General features: G+C 42.7%; 3 protein-coding genes across 11 annotated transcripts; 1 reads left to right on the forward strand and 2 right to left on the reverse strand.

The window, feature by feature from the left end:
- Positions 1–11,074: 11,074 nt before the first annotated feature.
- LOC4347427 (uncharacterized) lies at positions 11,075–11,702 on the reverse strand. The gene has a single exon (XM_015755205.3). The coding sequence runs from the start codon at positions 11,623–11,625 to the stop codon at positions 11,272–11,274; it is 354 nt and encodes a 117-aa protein (XP_015610691.1). The 5' UTR covers positions 11,626–11,702; the 3' UTR covers positions 11,075–11,271.
- Positions 11,703–12,840: 1,138 nt separating this feature from the next.
- LOC4347428 (probable polygalacturonase) lies at positions 12,841–15,349 on the reverse strand. The gene is made up of 3 exons (XM_015795938.3): positions 14,553–15,349; positions 13,998–14,329; positions 12,841–13,643 (listed from the first exon to the last, which is right to left on the reverse strand). The coding sequence occupies exons 1-3, from the start codon at positions 15,101–15,103 to the stop codon at positions 13,153–13,155; spliced, it is 1,374 nt and encodes a 457-aa protein (XP_015651424.1). The 5' UTR covers positions 15,104–15,349; the 3' UTR covers positions 12,841–13,152.
- A 2,110-nt stretch (positions 15,350–17,459) lies between these two features.
- LOC4347429 (OVARIAN TUMOR DOMAIN-containing deubiquitinating enzyme 4) lies at positions 17,460–24,184 on the forward strand. 9 transcript variants are annotated; one of them, XM_066304202.1, is made up of 8 exons: positions 17,460–17,600; positions 17,680–17,739; positions 18,510–19,033; positions 19,135–19,253; positions 19,392–19,432; positions 19,530–19,628; positions 20,073–20,268; positions 23,376–24,184. In XM_066304202.1, the coding sequence occupies exons 3-7, from the start codon at positions 18,544–18,546 to the stop codon at positions 20,242–20,244; spliced, it is 921 nt and encodes a 306-aa protein (XP_066160299.1). In that variant the 5' UTR covers positions 17,460–17,600; positions 17,680–17,739; positions 18,510–18,543; the 3' UTR covers positions 20,245–20,268; positions 23,376–24,184. The 9 variants fall into 9 exon arrangements, with proteins under 9 accessions (XP_066160299.1, XP_066160300.1, XP_015651488.1 ...); XM_066304203.1 differs by lacking the exon at positions 23,376–24,184 and adding an exon at positions 21,516–22,232; XM_015796002.3 differs by having other exon boundaries at positions 17,460–17,739.
- The last annotated feature ends 606 nt before the right edge of the window (positions 24,185–24,790 follow it).

Here is a 24,790-nt window from a genome sequence, read left to right on the forward strand (position 1 = left end):
TTATCAAGATTGTAAAATATATAACAATACGTATAGCACTAAATTTATTTCATTACGTCTAGCTTCTGATAGTTTTTTTTTTGGTTGAAAACATTGCTATAATTTTCTATAAATTTAATCAAATCTAAAGAGGATTGACTTAAAAAAGTTAAAATAACTTGTAATTTAAAACAGAGGTAAATTTTCTATAAATTTAATTGACTTAAAAAAGTTAAAATAACTTGCAATTTGAAACAGAGGTAGTATATTTAAAGATATTTTCAGAATATATAGGGTTACGTTTATTGGATTCGCCTAATAGCGGCAACGAAACATAATTTTGGATACGACTTTTGTATTTCTACAATTAGTGATTTCAAATTAAGTTCAGAAATTAAAATTAAAAAGCACCTATAATAATTTAAAATTAAGTTTAAAATTTTAAATTTTAGCTTTGACTTAGGCTGCAAATTGCTTTAGCCTTTCGGATGGAAGTAATTAGGATATGATTAATTGAGTAATAAATGTTATACACTTGAAAAATATATTTATTTATTTTCCAAAAAACCTTCATATATATATATATATATATATATATATATATATATATATATATATATTCTAAAATATGTACTTCCTTCGTTTCATATTGTCAGGGTTACGGGTAAGGTATACCCTCTACCCTTCGATATACGTCACATATCGATATGGTATACATACGCGTATACAGATGTTTTCGGCAACCTCCGACGATATCGCCTCATGCTCAATCCAGAGAAGTGCACGTTCGGAGTACCATTGGGCAAGCTGCTCGGTTTCCTCGTCTCTGGCAGAGGAATAGAAGCAAATCCCGAAAAGATCAAGGCAATCGAAAACATGAAGTCGCCTACAAGACTAAAGGAAGTACAGAAGCTAACCGGATGCATGGCGGCACTAAGCAAGTTCATCGCTAGGTGAGAGAGTGAGGACAACCTTTCTTCGCTCTGCTGAAGAAGCAAGACAAATTTGTATGGACACAGGAAGCCGAAGAGGCATTCATTGCACTCAAGCGCTACCTATCAAATCCACCTGTACTTGTTGCCCCCCAACCTAATGAAGAATTATTTCTCTATATCGCCGCCACGCCATATTCCGTTAGCACTGTCATTGTTGTCGAGAGAGAGAAGGTGCAACGACCAGTCTACTACGTCAGCGAAGCTCTCCACGACGCAAAGACAAGATATACACAGATCCGAAAACTGCTCTACGCGGTAATCATGACATCAAGAAAGCTACGCCACTACTTCCAAGCCCACAAGGTCACAGTTGTATCCTCCTTCCCTCTCGGTGAAGTCGTGAGAAACAAAGACGTTGTCGGCCGCATTGCAAAATGGGTAGTCGAGCTAAGCCAGTTTGATGTCCACTTTGTGCCACGAACAACCATCAAGTCCCAGGTACTCGCCGACTTCGTAGCCGATTGGACTATGCCTGATAATAGGTCAGACAACCAAATCAACAACGAAACGTGGACAATGGTGTTCGACGGCGCACTCAACAGCCAAGGAGCAGGGACATGATTCATCTTGACGTCACCTTCGGGAGATCAATTCAAGCATGCAATTCACCTCAACTTCAGGGCGACCAATAACACAGCCGAATACGAAGGACTACTCACCGGGATAAGAGCTGCAGCTGCACTCGGAGTCAAGCGACTAGTCGTGAAAGGGGATTCCGAACTAGTCACGAACCAGGTGCATAAAGATTACAAGTGCTCTAGCCCCGAGTTATCTACGTATCTCGCAGAAGTCAGGAAACTGGAAAAAAGGTTCGATGGGATCGAGGTTCGACACGTGTACCGCAAGGACAACATCGAACCGGATGATCTAGCACGGCGTGCGTCCAGACGAGAGCCACTCGAACCTGACACCTTTCTGGACGTCCTGACAAGGCCATCAGTGACGTTGCCACCACTCGTTGTGGCAGCAGCGGCAGCAACATCGGACGCCTCCTTGGCGACGTCCTCCTTCAGCGACGCCGCCGCCTGATGATCCACGAGCGGCCCGATGATATCAGTCAGAGGGAGAGCCTACGCTTCATGAAGTCACAATGTGATCCCGGAAGTAAAATGCAAAAGGGCCGCTGAGTACACTTACATTGATGGCAGCTTCGCGTTCGACTGCCCCCTTCTCGCAAAGGGGGACGGGGACGTTGCTCGTCGTTGTCGGGCCGCTGATCATCAATTGGCCGACGCGACGCTTCACGGTTGCGCTGTTCAAGCCTATAGATCGAGACCAGAATTCGATAAGTCAGGAGGAACACGCACATAAGGGAGTCAATTCAACTACAAAAAAAATACCCCGAGGAGAAACCCGGGTCGCGTCCTCCGGCCTAGAATAGTCAAAGGCTGGGTGGGCTCAAGCCTAGAGCAGCTGGATCCGCCTACCAATGAAGTCGGTAGTGACTTCATACCCCGACAACCCCCGTTCTCGGAGGTCATCAATGATATCGACGAAAGATTTGAGGGATGGGGTCAAGGCGGGTTTGGCAGTCCAAGATGAAATCTTGGCTGGTTGCTCCTTAGAAACAATGAAGACCGGATCCGAATCTTCTATCTGAAGATAGAACCACCTCCCCCGCCATTTGCTGCGAGATGAAGGGCACTGGAAGGGGATGTATCGCGACTTCAGGCCATCCCGAAGTCGGAAACCGACACATCCGGACACCTTTTTTGGTTCCATCCAGCGCAACTCATAGTAAAAACGGAAGAGGTCAAGAAACGGCTCTACCCCAATGTAGGCCTCACAAAGATGCGAAAAGATACTGAGGAAGGCGATGGAATTGGGGTTCAAATGGAGCAAGAAAAGGCTGTAGAAATTCAAGACCAAGAGAAGAAATTCAGAAGGCGGAGGAAGAAAACCATAAAGAATATAGTCCTCGATCGCAACCATGCGACCCAGGACAGGCTGGGGTTCAGTACCTCCTGCTTCTCTCTCCATGGTCCCGCGACCGGGAAGAGCGCCATCCTCCTATAGCTTCTTCAGCGACGCACTGGTGGAGGTAGACTTGTCGAGGTCCATTGCCGCCGGGGTTCGCCGGAGAAAGGACCGAGACGAGCTAGCTAGGGTTTTTGCGGAAGCGGAGAAGACGAGGGACGCTTGGAGGCTGGAGAGTTTTTTCACAACCGGCGGACTTCAAATTGGATCCGCAAAACTCCCTTAAATAGTCGCACTTCCGATGGTGCGAATTCCAAGGAAAGGAGAGAGATTACCGCCGGAAATTTCTGGGTCCATTACGCGCAGTAGTTTTTTGGACTTCAATTTAAATTCACTCATGACCATTGAGCTTCACAGGGCGTTGTCGATCACTCCTTATCCCTCGGTCCTCACACCGAGAACAACAACAACCTCGACATCAGAAGTCACGATCGGTTACACGAGTTCATTTAAGCAGAAGTCGGGGGCTACTGTCAGGGTTACGGGTAAGGTATACCCTCTACCTTTCGATATACGTCACATATCGATATGGTATACATATGCGTATACGGACATTTTTGGCATACGTTAAGGAAATTCATCATGGAGTTCACAAATGGAAGGAGTCCTACTCGGACAGAACTGGGTCGTCATTGTATCGTGCTGGGTCCGATGTCTCCGAGTCCTACTTGGAGACCAGTTGACCTGCGATATAAAAGGGACCCCCCGGGAGGACCTAAGGCATCGAATCTCATAATCAAGGCAACCACCACAGCCTACGAAGCCGGAGCCTACAGGAGCCAAGTCGCCGGGTGATCTAGTCGAATCAACTCGACTACGATCTCGTCGGTATCGTCGAGTTCCACTATCCCCCTTGTAATCTGTGGTTTCCATCATATAATCTCATATCAATTGGATTAGGGCTATTACCTATCAAGGGGCCTGAACCGGTATAATATTTGTTTTCTGCCTACTTGATGTCGTATTACGTAGATCCTTGTACCAGCGTACCCATAGTAGATTCATTAACATTTATATAAATGTAGTCAATGCTAACAAGTCTTATAATATGAAACGGAGGGAGTATTGTTTATGAGATTAGAAAACGTGCTAACGATAAATAAGAAAGCAAAACATTCCCTTGCAAGGCAACAATTAAAGCAGTGATAATGACCGTTAATAAAAAGCAGTGATAATGGAAAAGATATTCCCTCCATCCCATTTTAAATATAGATATAGTTTTCGTGTCCAACTTTAATCGTTCAACTTATTTAAAAATTATTTTAAAAAATTTAAAAGTATAAGTCATATGTAAAGTAAAGTATTGTTTATGTTTTATCATCTAATAAAAAAATACTAATTATAATTTTTTTAAAATAAGATGAATAATTAAAGTTGAATAAAAAACTTATAATTGCATTAAAATGGACGGAGGGAGTAGGAAACGAAGAATTCGAAATTATTCACTTGGATCATGAGGTGAACGTACTGGTCAGTGGTCTCTGGGAATCCCCGACCCTGGTCATTCCAGGCAGAGGCTGTCGGTGGTGGTAGCCTAGTAGGTCACCACCAGCGTCACAGAATCGGATTAGGCGGCTCTCTTTAGCCGGTGATTAAACAAAACTACACGCGGTTCTCACTTGTCATGCGCCGCCGGTGTGATAGCCGTGCAACGGCGAGAACCAAACAGGACACACGGTGGCCGGCCGGCTGGCCGCCGGCGGCAACGTGACCACTCCAGCTCACCGTCGCAGCAATCGCTGCTCACTGGGCTCCACATTGTACGCCCCTGAACACTCCAAATTAACACGTCTATACTCCCTCCGTCCTCTAATATAAGAGATTTTAACATTTTATTTACGCTGTTTGAAAATTCGTCTTATTCAAAAAAAAATTTGGAATTATTTTTTTTACTTACTTTATTATCCAAAACACTTTAGGCACAACTTTTCCTTTTTTATATATTTGCACAAGTTTTTTGAATAAGACGAGTGGTCAAACAGTACAAACAAAATGTGAAAATCAGGACTACTTGAAAAAAAAATCGGCAGAAAGCCCAGGTTAACCACTAACCACCTGGCAGTGTTATTGCTACTAAAATGGTCATAATACACCGTAGAATGTAGATCTAGTGGTCGGAATATTTATTTCTTTATCTTACTAAACAAAAAATATCAACTGAATTCCTTGCTTAAAAACACTATCATGCGCTAGAATAAATTCAGTAGGTCTCCTCTTTGTTTTATGCGGTCCCTCTGATCTATATTTGTGGTCTCTGTTTAATTATGGTATAATCGTGAACCTTTTTTTTATTTGTCTTTGTCTCATTGTGCCTTTCATTTTGAGGGCAGCTAGCCCACGGGATACCGTGGAAAAGTGATGTCACGGGATAATTAAAACACACGACAAAATAAAAATATAGCGTCCTGCGTCCCTGTTGTCAACGTGAAGAGGCATGATACCTAGCCGGCTCCTCATGGTATCGCACGCTTCCCTTGCCGGTGTTGTGTTGCCTTTGCAGCTGGAGAAGCACACACCTCCTCGTCGGCGTCGGCGCCCCAGAGCAGCGGGAGCAGCAGACAACTCCCCCGCTAAATCCTCCTCTTTGCCCCCACCGACAGCAACAACAACAGAAGGAGAAGAGAAACGTTGAGGAGAGGAACTAAGGAAGGGAGAATAGAAGAGGAGGCAACGAACGTGTGGCCACCGGTCAGCCAGGCGGCGACGGCGACACGACGTGCTCCCCATTCCCACACCTTTGACCTGGTACCTGTGGTACTAGGTACAATAGGTATCAGGTACCAGGTTGTACTTGATAACTATAGGTATCTGGTATCTGATACCATGCACATGGTACCCATGGATGGTACCTAGGTACTAGGCATCTGGTACCTGATACCATGCATATGGTATACCATGCCTAGGTATCAGCTCGATACCCAGGGTACCAGGTATCAGTCGATACCCAGGTAGCAAGGCCTGATACCCAGGTACCAAGGCTTGATACCTAGTATCAGCTCGATACCCAGGGTAACAGGTATCAGTTGATACCAGGGTACCAGGTATCAGGATGGAGAGGAGGTAGAGGTTCCAGAGCAGGTTGTCGTCGGCGTTGCGGCAGTCGAGGCACCGGGACCGCCAGCTTCTTCTGCTTCTACGGTGGCAGCGGAGGATCCATCTACGCTCACCGGCAAGGAGGCGGCAGGAGCAGCGGGCAAGGACAGCGGCACCCGTGGCTCACGAGAAGTAGGCGATGGAGACCTTGGCGAGGAGCACGAGGGAGGAGGGGAGCGGCCCCGGCGCCGGCAGCGACGGGGAGCGTGCGCACGGAGGCGACGCCGCAGTGGGCGGAGGACGGCGTCGAAGAGGCGCGGCGAGATCACCCCCGACGCCCCCTTGACCTCACCGACAACCCCGCAAAAATAGATCTATTGTTATTTGTTGTCGATGTCACCATGGAGTGGTAGAGTTTGTGTGAAATTCACACAAACAACAAAATAATGCCCATGAAACTTTTCAGAGTAAATTACATCCGATTCAATCCCACTAAGGTGATGTTCTTTTATAAGGAATGAAACCATTCTATTTAACGGCACGCTTCCCGAACTTCTAAATAGTAATATTTTCACAGAAAACTTTGTTAGTATATATGAATTTCTTACGAAATTAGTTTCAATTATGTTTAATCAATTATTTTTTACCCTCGAATAATTATCACGAATTATTCGGCTATTAAAAAAACACCCTAAAACAAATCCATGCACGTAGTTATCCCGCCGTCAAATATTCAGAGTCAAGACAACAATGAAGCTCATGTTCAAGAGATGTACTACTGATACCCGTATGCCTTACCAGTATATGAATAGTTTTTTTTTGGAAATTAGCACGAAATGATTGACAGCATTAGTACATCCCAGTGTGACCAAAGAGCAGATGGATCTACGTACGGAGCGCCGCCGTATGGCTTCTAGTACAGGGACGCTTCGCTTGCATGGTTAGCTGCTCACACAAGAGGCCAAGGCATAATTAAGCGGAAAGGACTTCACTATAGTCCAGCTGCCATTGTGCGGGACCTTTTGGAGCCGGCCCCACATGTCAGTAAAAATAATGTGATTATATAAGTTTTTCTGTATGACAGTATGAGGGTGATGTGATGACGTTACATGACACTTGGACGGTGGAAATGGAATGTTCTTGGAGACAAAGAACTATGATGCTAAAGGAAGATTTGTCTCGCATTACAGCTTTATCGGATTAAAAGCATTGCTTCGCCCATTACAGCTGCCAAACAAAGAAATTTTAGGCCAAAAGAATGGCCGGAGGCAGAGAAAGATAAGATGACATGCAGCGATGCAGACGTTGCGACTACTCACCGGCTCACCGCGAGGGCATTTCATGCTCTACCGACACTGTTTGTGGCACGGTTTTACCTAGGCCAGTTGAGTTCTCTTGTAACAAATTACCATGGCATATGCTTCCCAAGCTCCTAACCGATATATATAGTCATGTTCTTTTCTTCAACAAGAGTTGGATGAAAATTAAGATTTTCGTGGCACGCTTTTCAAACTGTTAAACAGTATGTTTTGTGAGAAAACTTTCTATATGAAAGTTGCTCTAAAATATCATATTAATCTATTTTTAAAATTTGTAATAATTAAAACTCAATCAATCATACGTTAATACCACCTAGTTTTGCGTAAAAAACTTAATCTTCATCTTCATTTTCAGGAGAAAAGAAAACCATATATATATATATATATATATATATATATATATATATATATATATATATATATAAAGAATTCTATATATAAGTTTCTTAAAATATTATTTTGAAACAACTCCAACTTTGTAATAATGGTAATCCATTCGCTTGTATCCCCTCCGTCCCATAAAAAATCAATTTAGAATAAGATGTGATGTTTTCTACTCCCTTCGTTTCACAATGTAAGTCATTCTAGCATTTTCCATATTCATATTGATGTTAATGAATATCTATCTAGATTCATTAACATATATATGAATATAGAAAATGCTAGAAATGACTTACATTGTGAAACGGAGGAAGTAGTATATTGAATTTGGACATGTTCCTATCCATATTCATTGTACTAGGAAACGTCACATCTCATCTAGATTGATTTTTTATCGAACATCATCACAAAATTAGAAAATCTATCACCCATTCATCTATATTCAAACCAAACAAACTAGGCCTTAAATGCCCCCAGCATACAGGAACCCACCACAAGTCTTTTATGGATGGAGTGAATTTCAATGGAATATGAAACCAATTCCTAATAGGAGTGAGTGAGTGACCATATCATACATACCATTTGGAGTGCAAAAGCCAGCCCTAAATTTTTATATAATGCATTTTGTCTCCAGTGAAGACTTAAAAGTAGTAGGGAGTTCCAAACATTTATCTCTCTATAGTAGTATACTCCAGCTGCTTAAGGTGAAATCTTGCTAGAAGAAAAGGAGAGACAAGTACGAGTAGTATACAGAAAAGAATTGTCATCATAGATAATGGACGGTGGACAGTGGTTGGTTAGCATTAAGTCATTAACAGCTTTGCCAGCTATTCCCTATTCCGCATCTGCACATTAAACATAATGGACCACACCAAAAAGTTCTAGGACATGACAATAATCAAGCTATGGTAATTGAACCACACAGAAGACTACTCCATCTGAATCAACAGAAATTCTGTAGGAATTTCATGGCAAGGGAGATTACTACAAATGGGGCTTTATAAGAAAATTCAGCGGAAATTGAAGTTCTGAGTTAAAAATACCGTGCTTGCAAATTATGGACCATCTGCATGGAGGTCACACAGACACAGCAGATCTAAACTACAGGGAAATTTGAGAAACAGAAGAAATGTGCTAGTGTCGCGCAAAAAGGCAAGGAGAAAAATAATAAAATGCAGGGCAGAGATAACAAAAGACGAAAGGAATCCAGTAAAAGGATTGGCAGAACTGTTCAAAAGTTCATGAAAGACATATATAGCTTTGGATCTACGCAAAAGTTAGCATCTGTACTCATATGAAGGCTATGAGTATGTACAAATAATTCATGAAAGAGGTCTCATAAAGATGCGTCCTGAACAAAGCAAGCGAATAAATCTACATTGACATAAAGGATGAATAAGTTGTCGATCCAGGTCTAAAGTGCAAGACAAATGGTAAAGCATGAAAAGACAACATCATCGTTTTGTAGATCCCAAATTCCAAATACCTACATTCCACTTTGAGCAGTAACTAACAGTCTTACAGTACTGAGACTGGCTAGGAGCCTAGGATGGCTGCTCAAAGCATAAGAAATCACCAGGAAACAAGAAATAGTCCTTACGGTGTGATTCTCTATGTTACTAGCTTTGATGTAAGAAGAAAATAGATACTATATGTGGATATGCATCTTCCTCATGCGCATTATATCAGACTAGCAATCCAGTTTCATATTTCAGTGGCATATTTATAACTCACTCGTCTGCTTAATTAGACCTCAGAACTTTCAGTTCACCTCAAATTCATCTAGCATTCCATGGTCTGCTAAAAGTTAGAATGCCAACACAGTTTGACAATATTTTTGCTTACAGTAGTAACAATAGATGGCATATGTGAAAAACACAGGTTGCATTTTGTAAAGAAGAAATATGTAACAGAGTTGCAGTGGTGGGATGGTGTTTAGTGTCTACAGTCTACACAGGCCAAGACACTAAAACATTAAGTGAAGTACGTACCCTTAAAAAGATACAAGGTTGTTCAAATATAAAGCATAAATTGCAGGATGCTCCATTGTAGGAAGGAACAAATTAATGCCAGATTCTGGGCCTAAACAGATTTCTATGAAACTTTCACCAAGGCAGTGTTTTCCCCTCCACTTATTTGCTCGTAAAGTAAAATTACTAGCCAAACATATTACACATGGCAGGAGGCAGGCAACTAATTCCTTATAGAGTACAGAGCACAACTGATTATTTTCCCAATTTGCTGCATAAAAGATTGAAGCTTCTACAAAGTCAATCAAACCTCGTAACCCAGAGATCAGTTAAAACAGTTAAATGGAATTGCTCCTATGGGCAATAGGAGAGAAATCAGGGTTTAAAATTATTTCCCCAAAAAAAAGTGAATGTGATAATTTTTAGAAGAACTCTACAACTCGTACAACATGCAAGAACAAGGTTGGAACTTGACATTGAAGAATCGTCAGCTCCATATTGGTTATGTATACATGAAAAACATTCAAACAGCAGAAGCCTTGCTGGGATAGCGGACCTTATTTTCATGGGCATTATTCATCATGATAACAAATCTGATCAGCTAAAATATTCAAAATTGAAAAAAAAAATATTTTCTTGTCTTCCCTAACCTCATTGTTAGTTTTAGGCAAATGAAGTATTGACAATGTAAATCTTCCTACTCAAAGGAACCCTTATATTTCTCTGTATGCGTGTTTACAATTGTTGTGTTTAGCAAGATGCCAAGAAAATGGAAAACAAAAACAAAGCACTATGGTCATGGTCTATGGTAGTAGCTAAGGACCCTCGATATCATGCTATCTGACCTTAATATGTGATATGCTTTCATGGTTCACCAGGCGATGGTGAAAGTGTGTCCTTTAAAAACTAATGATATTATAGTGCATGTCGTTGATATACACATGTTTCATGTGAAGTGATAGTATGCAAACGGATATGTTCAATAAATTGATAGATTAGTTGGCAACTTGGCATCAAATGAACTTGAGAGAAATTTAAGCACCATAAACAGGAGATAAACAAATAACAGCCACCGGTGCTACAGTACGAAATCATTCATTGTGGCATATTTCTAAGTTATTTTCAGATAGCTTAACCGCGCCATGATCAGTTTAGCAACAAGGTAACAGTCATCATATTTGGCAAGAGGAGTAGCTATTCGTGTTTAGGGTTTGGCTTCAGCATTCATCACGATGATGCTCAACATATTTGGTAAGAGGGATAGTTATTCGTGTTTAGAGTTTGGATTCAGCATTCATCAAGAATAAGATAATGCTTAAGCAACGTTCAACTATTTGCTCAACCTAACCCCAACATGCGATCTGCAACTGAGTTAGTTGGGAACGGGTGAAATTCACGAAAACTCTCAGAGCAGCACAACTAAAGGAAGAGAAAATAATAGAATTACAAAGCATTTCAAAATGTTCAGGGCATTCGCCATCATTGGACAAATTCCACGAGGAAACAGAACAAAAACAGAAACAAGAGCACAGTGTTCATCCCGCACATCTCAAACATCTTATTGGGAGTAAAACAGATGCAGTATTCTAGGGTTCGAGGTGACCTGAGGCGCGCAGATCACTCGGCCTGGGCCTCCCCGGAGGCCAGCTCCTGCTGCTGGAGGCGCTCGAGCGCCTTCTGGTGCGCCCAGGTCTCGAGGGTGAGGTCGGGCTTGGCGTTGAGCCCGACGCCGAGGATGACGACGGTGAGGAACGAGGTGACGTAGCAGGGCAACTCCCAGTCCTCCCACTTCCGCGACTCCCCCGCCGGCGGCGGCGGCCGGTTGAATAGGTAGCCCTTGGGCTGCTCCTCGTGCCCCGGGGTCGTCCACCGCCCGCCCCCCTCCCCGTGCCCGCCGCCGCCGCGGACGCGCGCCCCGCCGCGCAGCCGCGCCCGCAGCATCCCCCCCGCTGCCGACGAGATCGCCCGCATCGAAGCCCCCCCGGTTGGTGCGCGCGCCCGCGTGGTGGTGGTGGTGGTGGAGATCGGAGAGAGGTCGCCGCCGATTTGGGGGAGAAAGGGGAAGAGTTGCTCAGCTACGCGGAGACAATGCAGAGGTGAGGAGTTGCAAAATGGGCTGGGCTTTGGTCAAGTACATTGGGCCGGGCTGAAAAGGTCGGGTTAATAATCATTATGGGCCGGATTTGGAGGTTTGGACTCTTCTTCTCGATTTTGAAGCTCCCAATGTTTCGCTTGGGTTTACGCTTATAAGCTACTCCCTCCGTTCCATATTATAAGACTTTTTTGGTCTTATCTAGATTGATTCATTGATTAATGTACTCCCTCCATCCTAAAATATTTGACGCCGTTGACTTCTTTAAAAATGTTTAACCATTCGTCTTATTCAAAAAAAATTAAGTAATTATTAATTCTTTTCCTATCATTTGATTTATCGTTAAATATACTTTTATGTATACATATAGTTTTACACATTTCATAAACATTTTTGAATAAGATGAATGGTCAAACATGTTTAAAAAAAAGTCAACGGTGTCAAACATTTAGGGAATGAGAGAGTATATATTTTGTATATATGCCTAGATTTATTAACATCCATATTAATTTGGATAATGCTAGAAAGTCTTACATTGTGAAACGGAGGAAGTAAATTTTAATTTTTAGAACTTTATTTTAGAGTTGATTTTGTGGTTTTTTTTCATCGTAGTTTATTTTACAACATTTTCTTATGAAGAACACGTACATAAAATTTACTAACAAATTATTTTTAAATTGCTATAATAAGCAGTTCGCATAAGCATAAGTATAAGCGAAAAAATGAGATCTTTTTTGTATGCAAGGTTGGAATTAGTAGTTATCTCCTAATTCCAGAAAATTTGAACTGTTTGGAACGAAGGATTTTTGAAAATTTTGACATCCTGACAGCAGCTATGGAGAAATTTTTTATTTTCTTGGGAAAATTTGCAGTTCAGCGGGACCAAGATCTGGAACTAAAATGACGAAACTCCATGGAACTTGATGTGTTTTTTTTTCAAAAAAAACTTGATGTGTTTGCGCTTACCATGGAGAATGCACAGCGCAGCTGACTCACTGAACTCAACATCGCTTTATGGAGTAAGCAAGGTAACAGGCAAACAAGAAGTTGGAACAGAAATATGAACAGACAAGAACATTAAAATTCGAAATCCAGATCAGAATGACAGCATAGGTTTATTATAGACAATTGAGATTGAATTTGATTGTATCTGATTCAGTCAGTTCAGTACTCAGAAATCAATTCAGCAGCCATTCTCGCCCATTCGCTGAAGCTTACAGGGAGTTGGGACTTGAGGATTTTTATTGACTGGTAAGAACCTTATGCCATTCAAGCGATGATTATCAACATGGTAAGACCATTGCCTTTCATGTGATCTTTATTTACACGTTTCAGAAAAGAATCACCACTCAGATTGTGATACAGATACTTGTACAAATGTGATGTTCAGTAGGCTTGCTCTTCCATTACCTACTGACAGCCAGCGATTGCCAGTCATGGAATGACAGCTTGTCGACTGTCGATGGCTGGAAGAGGAGAGGATCAACATCCCAGCCTTTGAGGCTTCCTCTTGACCATCTCATCCTCACATTGTCGATCTCAAGGCCAGAGATGTGCTCCAGCATCATACCACCGGTTCGGTGCTTCACCATCTTTTGGCATCCAGGCCTGTAATCATACAGCCCTCCCGAGTAGTTTGTCCATCTCTTGTAGGTTAGGTCGACATTCTTGAACTTCAGGTTGCGAAGCAGCCCGTGCTTCGATCCAGCCAAGAATACTCCGTTTTCTGATACCGATGAGATGTTGATGAACTGAATGTCTGAAATGGTGCCTTCTTTGGAATCTGGGTGCCTTGGACATGTGGTGATGTAGATCGGTTCAGCTCTCCCCCACCATAAAGGATGGTAGTACCTGGTGCTCATTTTGATGTTTGAGAACACCACATCGCTCACATTTCCTGCAGGAATGAAAACTCCAGTTTAGAAGAGGCTTAAAGCAAATCTCATTTCTAGACCAAAGACCTTAATGGTGCAGTTTTTACTTGATGAAAATTCACAATAGAAATATTTCAGCATACAGGATAGGTTCGCTGCTGTATAAAAATTTCATGGTGCTAAAGCAATTTATAAATTCTATATAAACACGGGGTACAAATGCAGCATAAGGTTCAGTTTTCCTAAAAAAATGTCCGTGAAAACAATCTAATATATTTTAATTGCTGCGGAAATCTTATAGCTTGCTAGAGAAAATAGTAAGTACTACCTAATATCACAGAATGGCAATACACACAACAGCAAGTACAGGTCAGTACCTCCATCTCTAATCTGCATCCCAAGTCCTCTATGTGAATCAACTATTGTAATGTTGTCAAATACCAGCTTCTTGAAGTCAAAGAAGCTAGCGCTGCCAAACTTGATAGCGCAAGATTTAGTCCGTATCCAGCAGTTTGTTGCCGTCAAGTTGTAAACAGGACCTGTGGTTGATTTGGGGCATATCGCATCGTCTCCGGTGTCTATGTGGCAATGAGTGATGGCCGTGTTGTTTGAATCCTCAATGTCGATGCCGTCGTTGTTGGGAGTGTCAAAATCCCCATATATCGACACATTGTGGATCATTGTATTGTCACACCTGACAATATGCAGACTGCAGGGAATGCAAGTGCATATAGCCTGTTAACTTTCCCTGAATACCTCATCACTACACAAATGCTGTGTAATTTTTGCTAATCAGATGATATCTAGGGCAGTGGAGTACAAATTAGCCGGATTTATCATCTTTAGGATGAAATGACAAGGGAAATGTTGTCATGTTTTGGCTGTTCTACTACGAATTGAGCAATGGATTTGAGGTATCAAGAAATGCTCACCACCAGTAGGCAGGCTGGTTGAGGGTGATGTCGTGGATCGTGACGTCCTTGGAGTCGATGAATCCGACGAGCCGCGGGCGGCACTCGTCGCCCTCGCAGTCGCCGGTGGCGTTCCAGCTCACCATGATGTTCTTCTGCGGGTTGGGGGTGACCACGAATGCCCCGCCCTGGCCGTTGATCTCGCCGCCGCCGGTGACCCCGGCGCCGGTGGTGTTCTCGGCGAGGACGACGTACCAGCGGCGGGACTCGGGAGGGTAGTCCGCCTGCCTGGTCCCGCCCAGCAGCCGCGCCCCGGGGGCGACGTCGAGCACCACCCGCGAGCGGAGGTGGACGGTCGCCGTCAGGTAGTCCCCCGGCGCCGGGAGGAGGACGCGCCCGCCCCCCGCCGCCGCGCACGCGTCGACGGCCGCCTGGATGGCCCCCGTGTCGTACCGCGCGCCGTCGCCCGCCGCGCCGTAGTCCGCGACGGAGAAGACGCGCGCGGCCGCCGCGAACGGCAGCAGAAGGGACGAGACGGCGAGCGGAAGCAGCAGCAGCAGCGGGGACGCCATTGTGACGTTGACTCGCTCGCCAAGAAGCACTCTCTCTTCTCTTCTACTCGAGCTGCACAGGATTCGCTTGGGAATTTTGTCAGTTGGATCGGGGTTTCATCGTGTCGCCGCCGTGGCGCGGACGATCGGAGCGAGAGGCAGGGAGTTCGTTGCGAGGGGAATGGATGATGAGATGGATAAGCTGGAGTGGTAGCTGCAGCTTTCGTGCTGGACTCTCACTCGAGGATGATGGATAATGGGATTCATGGATCAATCATACTACCTGATCTCAAAATGTAGATCACAGGTGTTCTTGGTTGCCTGTACAAGTTTGAGAGTTGTGGCACGAGGTTGCACGGAACCAGATCCTCTGAAGTTGGGAAAACTACTCCCTTCATTCTAAAAAAAGACAACATATTACAACGAATCTGGATACAGAGGTTGTCTTTTTTAAAAAAAACAGAGAGAGTACGTCAGTAGCCCATCGATCGACCGTTTCTCAAATATGGAACGCTCCCAAGAAAAATCCAATGTTGTCCTTGCTCGCACGCTAGCGAACATGATAGTGACTGCGAGCGATGGCATCATTGGCTTTTTTTTTTGGAGCATTCCATACTCGGAGGACAATGAATTGATACACCACTGCCCTCTAACATAGTTTTTCTAACATCAGAGAATGCGGTGCCAAGGTTGCACAGGTTGGATGGGTCGTGGATAGGGCTGGAAAAAAGGATGATGGCACTTTAGCTCGCACAGCTCGGCTTGTTTGGGTTTGTTAACAAGTCAAAACTAAAGTTTAACCTACTCGTAAATCTCAACTTAACTCATCCCCCATCCACTCATTGTCACACCACTCCACTTGGTCATAGGCCTAAATATTTAGACTGACTTTAGATGATTATATGAAAGTATGAAATTAATGGTGCATTTGCTAAATTTGTGATGATTTAATACTTATATTGTATGCAAACATTTGTAACTTTGAAATGATGTTGGTTCGAACTGAGCGAGGCTTTTGGCTCGTAGGATAACGAGCCGAGCTGAACTGGCTTGATATGGAGCCCTAGTTGTGGGTGAAATGACCAGTCATCCGTGCTTTGAATGGTATGAGTTTCTGTAGTAGCAACTCACCGAGACAGAAAACACAATTGGTGATATTATAAACTTGAAAAATTGATTTATTTTTAAAAAATGTCGATATAGATGGTTTTGAAAAAAAAATACCATTTAGCAATATGGGAAAACATGCTTATAATAAAAGAGTGAATAGCTTCCCTGTAGCACAATCCTCATAAATTGGAGATTCTGCCCTCCTCATCAACAATCCTCTCTTTCTTTCTCCCCTTTTTCTTTCCCCAACTTGCGGGATCGGTGGTTGGTAATCTTGAGATGCTTGCAGATGTCGAGGTGCTTTCGGAGCAGACGCTCGATGCCGGTAAGGAGGTAGATGACGTTAAGGTACATTCAAGAGGCCATCTCGATGGAGCAGGCGAGCATGTTGCAGTATAAAAATTTATCGTCGGCGCCCTTATCGATCCCTTATTGTCGCCATCGCATCCTCGTAAGAGCCCTACCCGGAGAGACGACGGAGCCCTGGAAGCGGCAAGGTTGGAGGACCTCATCCCCTCCCCATCGATACCCTAAGCATCACCATCGGTGTTGAGGGAGATGGGGTGTGGAGCTCTGGGTGGACAACAAGCGGTGGCCGGTGAGGCCAAAACAGCAAGGGTGGCAGAGCTTGGGGAATCCTACATCGACTCTGACTTCCCACCTTGCCGCCCCGCCACTGCCGTTATGGAGAAGAGGGATGATAAACGGAGGAGGTAGAGGTAGCTACACGAAGAGGAGGTAGGCAAGCGGTGGCCCTCCATGAGGCAGAGAGGAAGGGTGTGGAAGTGAGGGAGATGGCATCAGTGCTGGGCTCATCAGCCTCGTCTCCACCGCTTGTCGGGTTCCTGCTGCTATCTGCAAAAGAAAGAAGAAAGAGAAGAATAAGAGTGGGCTATGACAAGTGGGCACCACAGTTGTTTACTTTCTTTTGTACCACTTACACTTGAATCCTCTATCTATTTTTGGTTCATCTTATGACTAGACTGCCATTAGATGCCAAATCACTGAAAACTATCCTCAAAACAGTCAAGGGGGTTATTTTAAAATATTTTAATAATTAAAGTGGTAGATAACTAGATATACCAAGTTTTGCACTTGAAATGTACTCCTATATGAGAACTCACATTAGACTTTTCCCCCGCCGAACAAAATCGAGCCTCTTCTCTTCTCGGGCCACCAAAGACCAAACAAAGCTGGGCCTCCGTGTGGGCCTCCTCGGAATAGGATCGCTACCATATCCGAAGGGTCCACCTGAACCGTCCGATCTACCATGCGCGGTGGATATCGATTAGGCGTCGTCTCATCGTCTTCCTCCTCGCGTGCGGCGGCGGCGCGCCAGTGGCCGTGACTGACTCTGCGCCGGCGGCGGCGGCGGCGTGCACCGGCGAATCCCCTCGCGGGAACGGAGGTCTAAAGCCTCTCCCGCCACCACTATCCCTTCCTCTTCGGCTCACGCTCCCGTCCCCAATAACCTCCGCTTTCGTCAGCTCCATTCTTGCAGGCGTCTCTCCTCGGCTCCGCTCGCTTCGGACAGTCCGAAGGCTAAGGTGCGGATTTTACTTCATTATCCTCTGCAATTTGTGACTAATTTGAGTTACTACTATCTTCCAATTTATCTGCTCTCCCGGGTGAGGGGAATGGTTTGGGTGCATTGGCACTTGCTGAATTCAATTGTGCATATAATGCATTATTTTCCACCAGCTTAGGGTTGTAGTCTTGTGAATTCGGGCATGGGAATGGCCTGGTAGCACGAAATCTCGGCTTCGCGGCCAAGACAGGAACTTAAATAATCTTAATGAGAATAGTTTTCTAGTGATTCGCTGCTGCCCATGCCCTCGAATGCTCGGGATTTGGGAGGGCAATTTCTCCCTGTAGCACATCCTGAGAAGTTCACGAGGATAATATGGATTCTCTACGCAAGTGTGACAAAGAAAAGGAGGACAAATTGCTTTTGTTCTAGCAAGTGTGCGCTTATGATTTAGCATGCCCATCCTTCCCATTGTTTTGTCGAATCTCAGCAGAAAGTGGTCGATTGCTAGAGGTTGGAGACATTCAGTCTTTTATGCTCACTAATAACTATCTGCCACACATTTATTTCCTGGATATGTCAACGATGAAACTATTTTTTGTGCTGAAAAATAATTTAATCCTCTTCAATTGATACTAATGTTGACATCAATCATATCTATCATAGGTCCGTTGTGTCATGGTGGATCTTCTACTTCATTGTGGTGGTGGCTTGCTTTATTTGATTTTCGTAAGAATTATCTCATGTTCCACTAATTCTTAATTTTGGTCATCGAAACATGTTTTTCAGCTTATACTTGGTGGCGCGGTGCTGCCTGAAGCAGATGGCTATCTACACACCTACTGTCTGTTTACAACGCTGTACTTATAGCTTGTATTCTCAGTCTTGTCAGTTACAAGGAGGGCTGACACAGGGCATGGCATTATGGAAGTATTCTCGTTCACAAGCAGTCGGTTATCATGTAAAGATCAGATTAGTTGGTTTGCCTCCTAAGATGAACATAAAATCACTGCGAACATGTTTTGCCAGTTCGGGGAAACAGTTGTGTGGCAGACAACCTGCGAGGGATAATATTCTAAAGCTAAAGCTTGATGAGCCCTCACGTCAGAAGTTGTATAGTATTCTCTGGGATTCAAGAAGCATAGGACACAAAGTTGGAGCTACAGGCACTGGACTTTTCCTAAGTTTTGCAGTTCCTGCGAAGGCAAATGCTGAGGGTCCTGTGGACAATAATACTGATAGCCCCCAAACTACTGAATCGTCCACTAGTTATGCTCATGGGAAAAAAGTTTGCACGGATTATTCTGTTACTGGTGAGACAGTGTGCGTGTTTTTCTAATTACTATACAATATGCATTTGGTTAAAGCATGCATCGTCTGCTCACTTGTGTTTGATTCACATGGTAACCCTCAGGCATTCCTGGAGATGGAAGGTGCTTGTTCCGATCTGTGGCTCATGGTGCATGTATTAGGTCAGGTAAGCGACCTGATGATGATCTCCAGAGAAAGATGGCTGATGACTTAAGAGCAATGGTATGCTTGTAATGTTCTGCTGATGTACTACTGTTGATCCATTCTGTTCTTAGATACTAAATGTTGCTCTGGAAGCAACGCAACCATTTCTGGTGAATTTATCATGTAAAAGATCTATTTAAATGGTGTCACTGTTAGGTCGCCGATGAATTTATCAAGAGACGGGCAGAGACTGAATGGTTAGTTCTACCTGTCCTCATTATTCTGTTAGTTACTCTGCATCTAAATATTGTTGAGTTACGCATTCTTATGCTTCGCTATGACATTAATTCACAGGTTTGTTGAGGGGGACTTCGATGCATATGTCTCTCGGATTAGGAAGCCACATGTGTGGGGAGGTGAACCAGAACTGTTAATGGCTTCGCATGTTCTTCGGTGAGAATTAGCCATGATGTTTGGAGTTATTTTACTCTCACCATTTCAAATGCAGTATACATTTGTGCAGTAACCTGTTAGAATACTTATGCCCTCTTGGTCATATTTATATAGGGTTGATGGTTAGTTGGTTTGCTTTTAATCCATTTTAGGATTCCTGGGATAAGTTTGTCCACTTATACTGTCTTGTTTGTTTGTTTTTTTTTGTCATGTTATGACTGTTAAGCATCTTCCTTTTTTTTTTGCGGGGATCTTCCTTTTTTTTTTTCAAAACACAACTCCCAAAAGTCATTAATATTCCATTTTGTTAGGCTTTGACCAAAGTTTATTAATGTAGCTCAACAGCAATAGTGGATAGTTTCATATATGTGTAGTCTTGTTGTATTGTCCTTCTGAAAACGGGAAGTAACAAAAGCTCTAATATGCCGTTACCAATGTGGCCAGGATGCCAATTACTGTGTACATGCATGATAAGGAAGCTGGTGGTTTAATAGCAATTGCAGAATATGGTCAGGAGTACGGGAAAGAAGATCCAATTCAAGTTCTTTTTCATGGTTTTGGCCATTATGACGCTCTACAGATACCAGGAAAGGGTGGTCCAAGGTCAAGGCTGTAACATTTGGAGCTCAGATTCCAAACAGTAAGTTTTGAACCAACCTTTGTTTCCCTTTCTTTTCCCAGTACGCTTGCTGTCCAAATGTAACCAGAATCTACCCTCAACAAATTTAAAATGCTGCGATGTTCCAAGTTCCAACCGCTGAATCCATCTCTTCTTCTATTTTGGTTGCACTAGCCTCCCTTGTAGTACATGTCAAAAAGAAACTTGCATGTATGCACCCTGGCTGGCTGCAAGCAGCTTGAGTTTGCTTACCCTGCAAACCTCTCTGCCGCGTGAGCCGGCCGGTGGCCACAAGGCGACGCCGTCTTTGGTCAAGGCTGTGAGGTATCCGGCCACCGGCCTACCCACCTGAGCCGCGGTCGTCGTCGTCGTGGTGGTGGTGGTGGTTGGCTTGCACTGGTGCTAGAATGCTAGATCCTATAGCCTCATGCTGTTGTGTCAACCGGGAGGGAAGCTTAGCGCTGGCTGGCGATCTCAATCTTGCGCCATGCTTGCCTGCCCGGGCCGGTGTTTCCCCGTACGGCTCCGGCTTCACTTCCCTCACATCTATGCAGTACGGGGGCCCTGCAGTTACGTGGGCAGCTACCACCTCTTGTGCATTGAAAGGCCAATAAAAACTGGACTTGGCATCTGCTACTCAGGTCTGGGCTGGTTGTCTAACTCTCATGTGTTTATGTGGGCATTCAGTTCAGATCAGAGATCAGATTGGAGTCCTCCCTGTCCCCCAAAGAAGTAGAGGGCTTTCACCTAACTAAATTTGTGCAAGAGCCATGCACTAGCGTCCAAGTAATTAAGAGAGAAAAAATGGTTATTTGAGTGTAAAAAAAAAGATTATACTCCCACTGTTCCATAATGTAAAATGTTTTGGTTTGTCCAAAGTCAAACTTCAAGTATGACAAAGTTTATAGAAAAAAAATAGCAACATTTCCAACACGAAACATATGTCTTTTAAAAATATATATTAAAATGTTGATTTAATAAAACTAATTTAGTACTGAAAATGTTGTTATGTTTTATTATAAAGTTAATTAAAATTAGATAAGTTTGACTTAGAACAAAACTAGAACATCCATTATGGAGCGAAGGGAGTATTATCTAAGGTGGGTGTTAGAATCTGATACCGGGTTGTGAAAATATTATTATTTGGACAGCAAAATATTGAGACCACCACACTAACTAATTGAATTCCTTTTGCAAAATAAATATCCATGCAACCTTTACACATAATTCCGTTATCTTTGTCTTTTCATCCTTTCATGCTCCTGTAGTGATACGCCCTGACCAAAGGTGCCAATAATGTGAAGCTTATCCCAATGAAAGAATAATGTGACGTGATTTTAGCTACCGAGAGGAATAGTGTTCCTGCACCACGATCACTTTGGTAATTGGCTGCTGAGAGTACCTTCCTTTGGACCTTTCTAAGACATAAAAATTTGCAATTGCTGTCAGGATTCAGGAGATTATTCTCAGGGGAATATATCACAGAACATTAGTACATAAATGGTATAGACTGCTTCAGATAATAATGCATAGATCCTTCTGTATATTCGAACAAAATGTGAGCATTATTGAGGAATTTCCACCGGTAGGAATAATGGGAACATTAGGTTCCAGAAACGGCCAAGTTCTCGTGAAGATCATGAAGCGCTCATGGCGACACATACATTTCACAAATCCTTTGGCACTAATCTGCAGATGGTATATTGGTATTATCCACTGTTCTTGCAGATAACTTCAGAAGATTTTTCTTGCTTGCAACACCTTCATCCATTCATCCATGGTGAGGTCGTTCTCGTTTGATCAAAGATACCTTATGCCATCAAGAGATCCTTATCACGATAATTATGCCATTTTATGTACAAACGCACATACACTCCATGACTCCATGCATTGGGGGACCTTTTACTGCCGTTGGATTCTCGAGGAATAGCATCCTCGGATATGGTTCATCACTTTATCAATATTAGAGCACACGATTCTTGATACGCCTATTCTCGAGAATAGATTCATAAAGAGAATTATTGTTTAGTACATGCCCATAATAATACATTTTCTAAATATATTACAAGTGCGGGCATTCATATATACGCGAGCGCTCTTACCCTTGAATACATCTTTCCATATCCTTATGAGCACCTTTGAAGATTGGGTTTATCGAACAAACAAACATGTCAACGTTAGTTCATGGATGATACAAGGGTCTTCGATCTTAGCTTGGCAACATCCGAATACAATTTCTACCTATGTAAAATTTACATGAAGCTTTCTAACTGCTACAAGAAAGTGCATCTAAAAAAAAATCCTTCAAGAAAGTGGAAACAGAGTAAAAAAGTATACGATCTACAGCGAACTAAAAATAAACATGGCAACTTTTTCCAAAACAGGCTGTATAATATAGGATGAACATATACCGACTTCAAACATGCATATTACCTTATCTTGCATGCCAAATTGAACCTATTCCATTCATATTTGACATATCTCAAAAACACATGCTGCTGACACTTGCTACATGGGAGTGTGTTAACACGCCAGGTTTTATATGCCAAGACGGATGGGAATAATCACCGACTTAAAAAAAAAGAGAACAGGAATCAAGTCACAATATATGATGTACTATGGAGAGAGAGAGAGAGAGAGAGAGCACGCTAAAAAGAGCCCCCATTTTCACTATAGAAGCATAAAAACATCATATGTTACTTGACAAAAATCAGAGAGACATACACACGTTGGCCGTGGTAAATCTAGTAATGATGTAGGTTGATCAATAATGTTGTATAGAAAATAAATTGTGTATATAAAGAGAGTAAGGGTTACGCATCAAATCTATTTCTACTTTTAAAATCTAACTCTGTATAAAACTGCATAAGAAATACTAGTGTAGCATTATGTCCTATTATTATCTATCCCTAATGTTTGTTTTTACTTATCCGTCCCAATCAAAATTTATATTTTAAGTTGTCTTTTTATATTTTGTTATCATAATTTTTTTCAGCGTTTGCTTTTAGATCGTGAAGAACCCACATATATAAAAGTTTTACCTATAATTAATTTATATGTCTAATAAGCATTTTAGTTTATAATCAACTATGAACGAAATGTTGGAACTGATTGTGTCATCATCCAAGTGGCAGGGTCAACCTCTTGATGAAGACCCTCCTGGCCAGGTCTGGGAGGACTAGTGGCTGCTTCTTGGCTGCCCAGCCGGTGTCAAACCCAACCGTATCACCTCCTATTCCCTCCTTTTTTAGGACTTTATGCCGTGAGAGACCACCCTCCCAAACTCTCCAAAGTGTGGCCATGTTTTTGTCTCTTGTTGGCTCACCAACAAAAGCAGAGGGAGCCACACTGCCTGCCTTTCTTTTTTCCTTGCTCACCTTTTTCCTGCCTCTCATTTCTGCATGGATAATGGAACAGTAAAACACAAGCTTAGCACAAAGTAGGAGAGAAGATTGGTTATAGAGAGATTAAGAGAGAGAGAGGGATAGAACATTTAGCATTGGAGACACATGTGGAGCCACATGGTTCACAAGATCTTGTGAGTTGGGTGAAAAGGATGGCATTTTCCTTTGATTCCTTCAGATGGAATCAAATGGGGAGAAGAGTTTGATTAATCGCACCGAGGGAGATGGCAGCAGGGCAGGAGTAGTTGATTACTTGATTGCAGTGTCATCAACTCATTATGATCAATATACTATTTAGTTAAGCCAGATCCAGCCTCTTTTGTAGTACAGGGTAGGACCAAGATTGTTATGGATTAAGAATTAATGAGGCTACAAGTACATCCAAGTCGCCCTTGATAAGATGACAGCATCTCTAAACAAGTACTAGTACTACTCTAGTCTTAGTTTGCTTAGAACCAGTTCTTTCCAGGCTATGTAAATGAAAATATGCGTACCACTGTTCTCAAACTATTTTTTTAATAAAACTCTCTACATCAATATTTGCTTAGACAATTTGTTCATGATATATATATATATATATATATATATATATATATATATATATATATATAATTCATCACTATAAACAAATTGTCCAAAATATATCAATCATCCAATAAAGAAAATAATCTTAATTACCTTAAGCCCCACAGATATTCTTGAAAATCCACACGAAATTGCTGTGAACTTCATATGCTCTTCCAAAGCAACGAGGAGTACGGCAGCCAAATATGGACCTAATATCAAGACAAAAGTATCCCCAGGAAACAGCTTGTGATGGGCTGATGGTCTCCACTGCATCATCAGTAGTATAAATTCAGTATTGCTTCTGTCATGTCCTGCAGATATTGCTGCTCTCACATTGGCCATTTTGTTTGCTCAAACTTATGAACATCCATTCTCTCAAGACAAAATGTTAGTAAAATGAGGGAAAAAATATTTCCCCCCTCTTGTGGAAACTGGAAAGTAGCATGCTTTCCATTGACCAGTGGTGATTGAGCATATGCTGAACTGAAGAGTGGATGCACAGCATAGCTTGACAGTGACTTAACTGAATAATTAAACAAATGGTAAACACTATGTTGTCACTTTGGGCTCTT

Source organism: Oryza sativa, chromosome 9 (genome assembly GCF_034140825.1).
Source record: "Oryza sativa Japonica Group chromosome 9, ASM3414082v1".
NCBI lineage: Eukaryota > Viridiplantae > Streptophyta > Magnoliopsida > Poales > Poaceae > Oryza > Oryza sativa.

Bases quoted from the DNA above. Each gene is read 5' to 3' on its own strand.
- LOC4347428 (XM_015795938.3), bottom strand. From the start codon at position 15,103: ATGGCGTCCCCGCTGCTGCTGCTGCTTCCGCTCGCCGTCTCGTCCCTT. The intron at 14,330-14,552 runs GTGAGCATTTCT...CATTCCCTGCAG, and splicing joins AACCAGCCTGCCTACTGGTG to TCTGCATATTGTCAGGTGTG. The intron at 13,644-13,997 runs GTACTGACCTGT...TCATTCCTGCAG, and splicing joins GATGCAGATTAGAGATGGAG to GAAATGTGAGCGATGTGGTG.
- LOC4347429 (XM_015796002.3), top strand. From the start codon at position 18,544: ATGGCTATCTACACACCTACTGTCTGTTTACAACGCTGTACTTATAGC. The intron at 19,034-19,134 runs GTGAGACAGTGT...GGTAACCCTCAG, and splicing joins CACGGATTATTCTGTTACTG to GCATTCCTGGAGATGGAAGG. The intron at 19,254-19,391 runs GTATGCTTGTAA...TGTCACTGTTAG, and splicing joins CTGATGACTTAAGAGCAATG to GTCGCCGATGAATTTATCAA.
- LOC4347427 (XM_015755205.3), bottom strand. From the start codon at position 11,625: ATGCGGGCGATCTCGTCGGCAGCGGGGGGGATGCTGCGGGCGCGGCTG.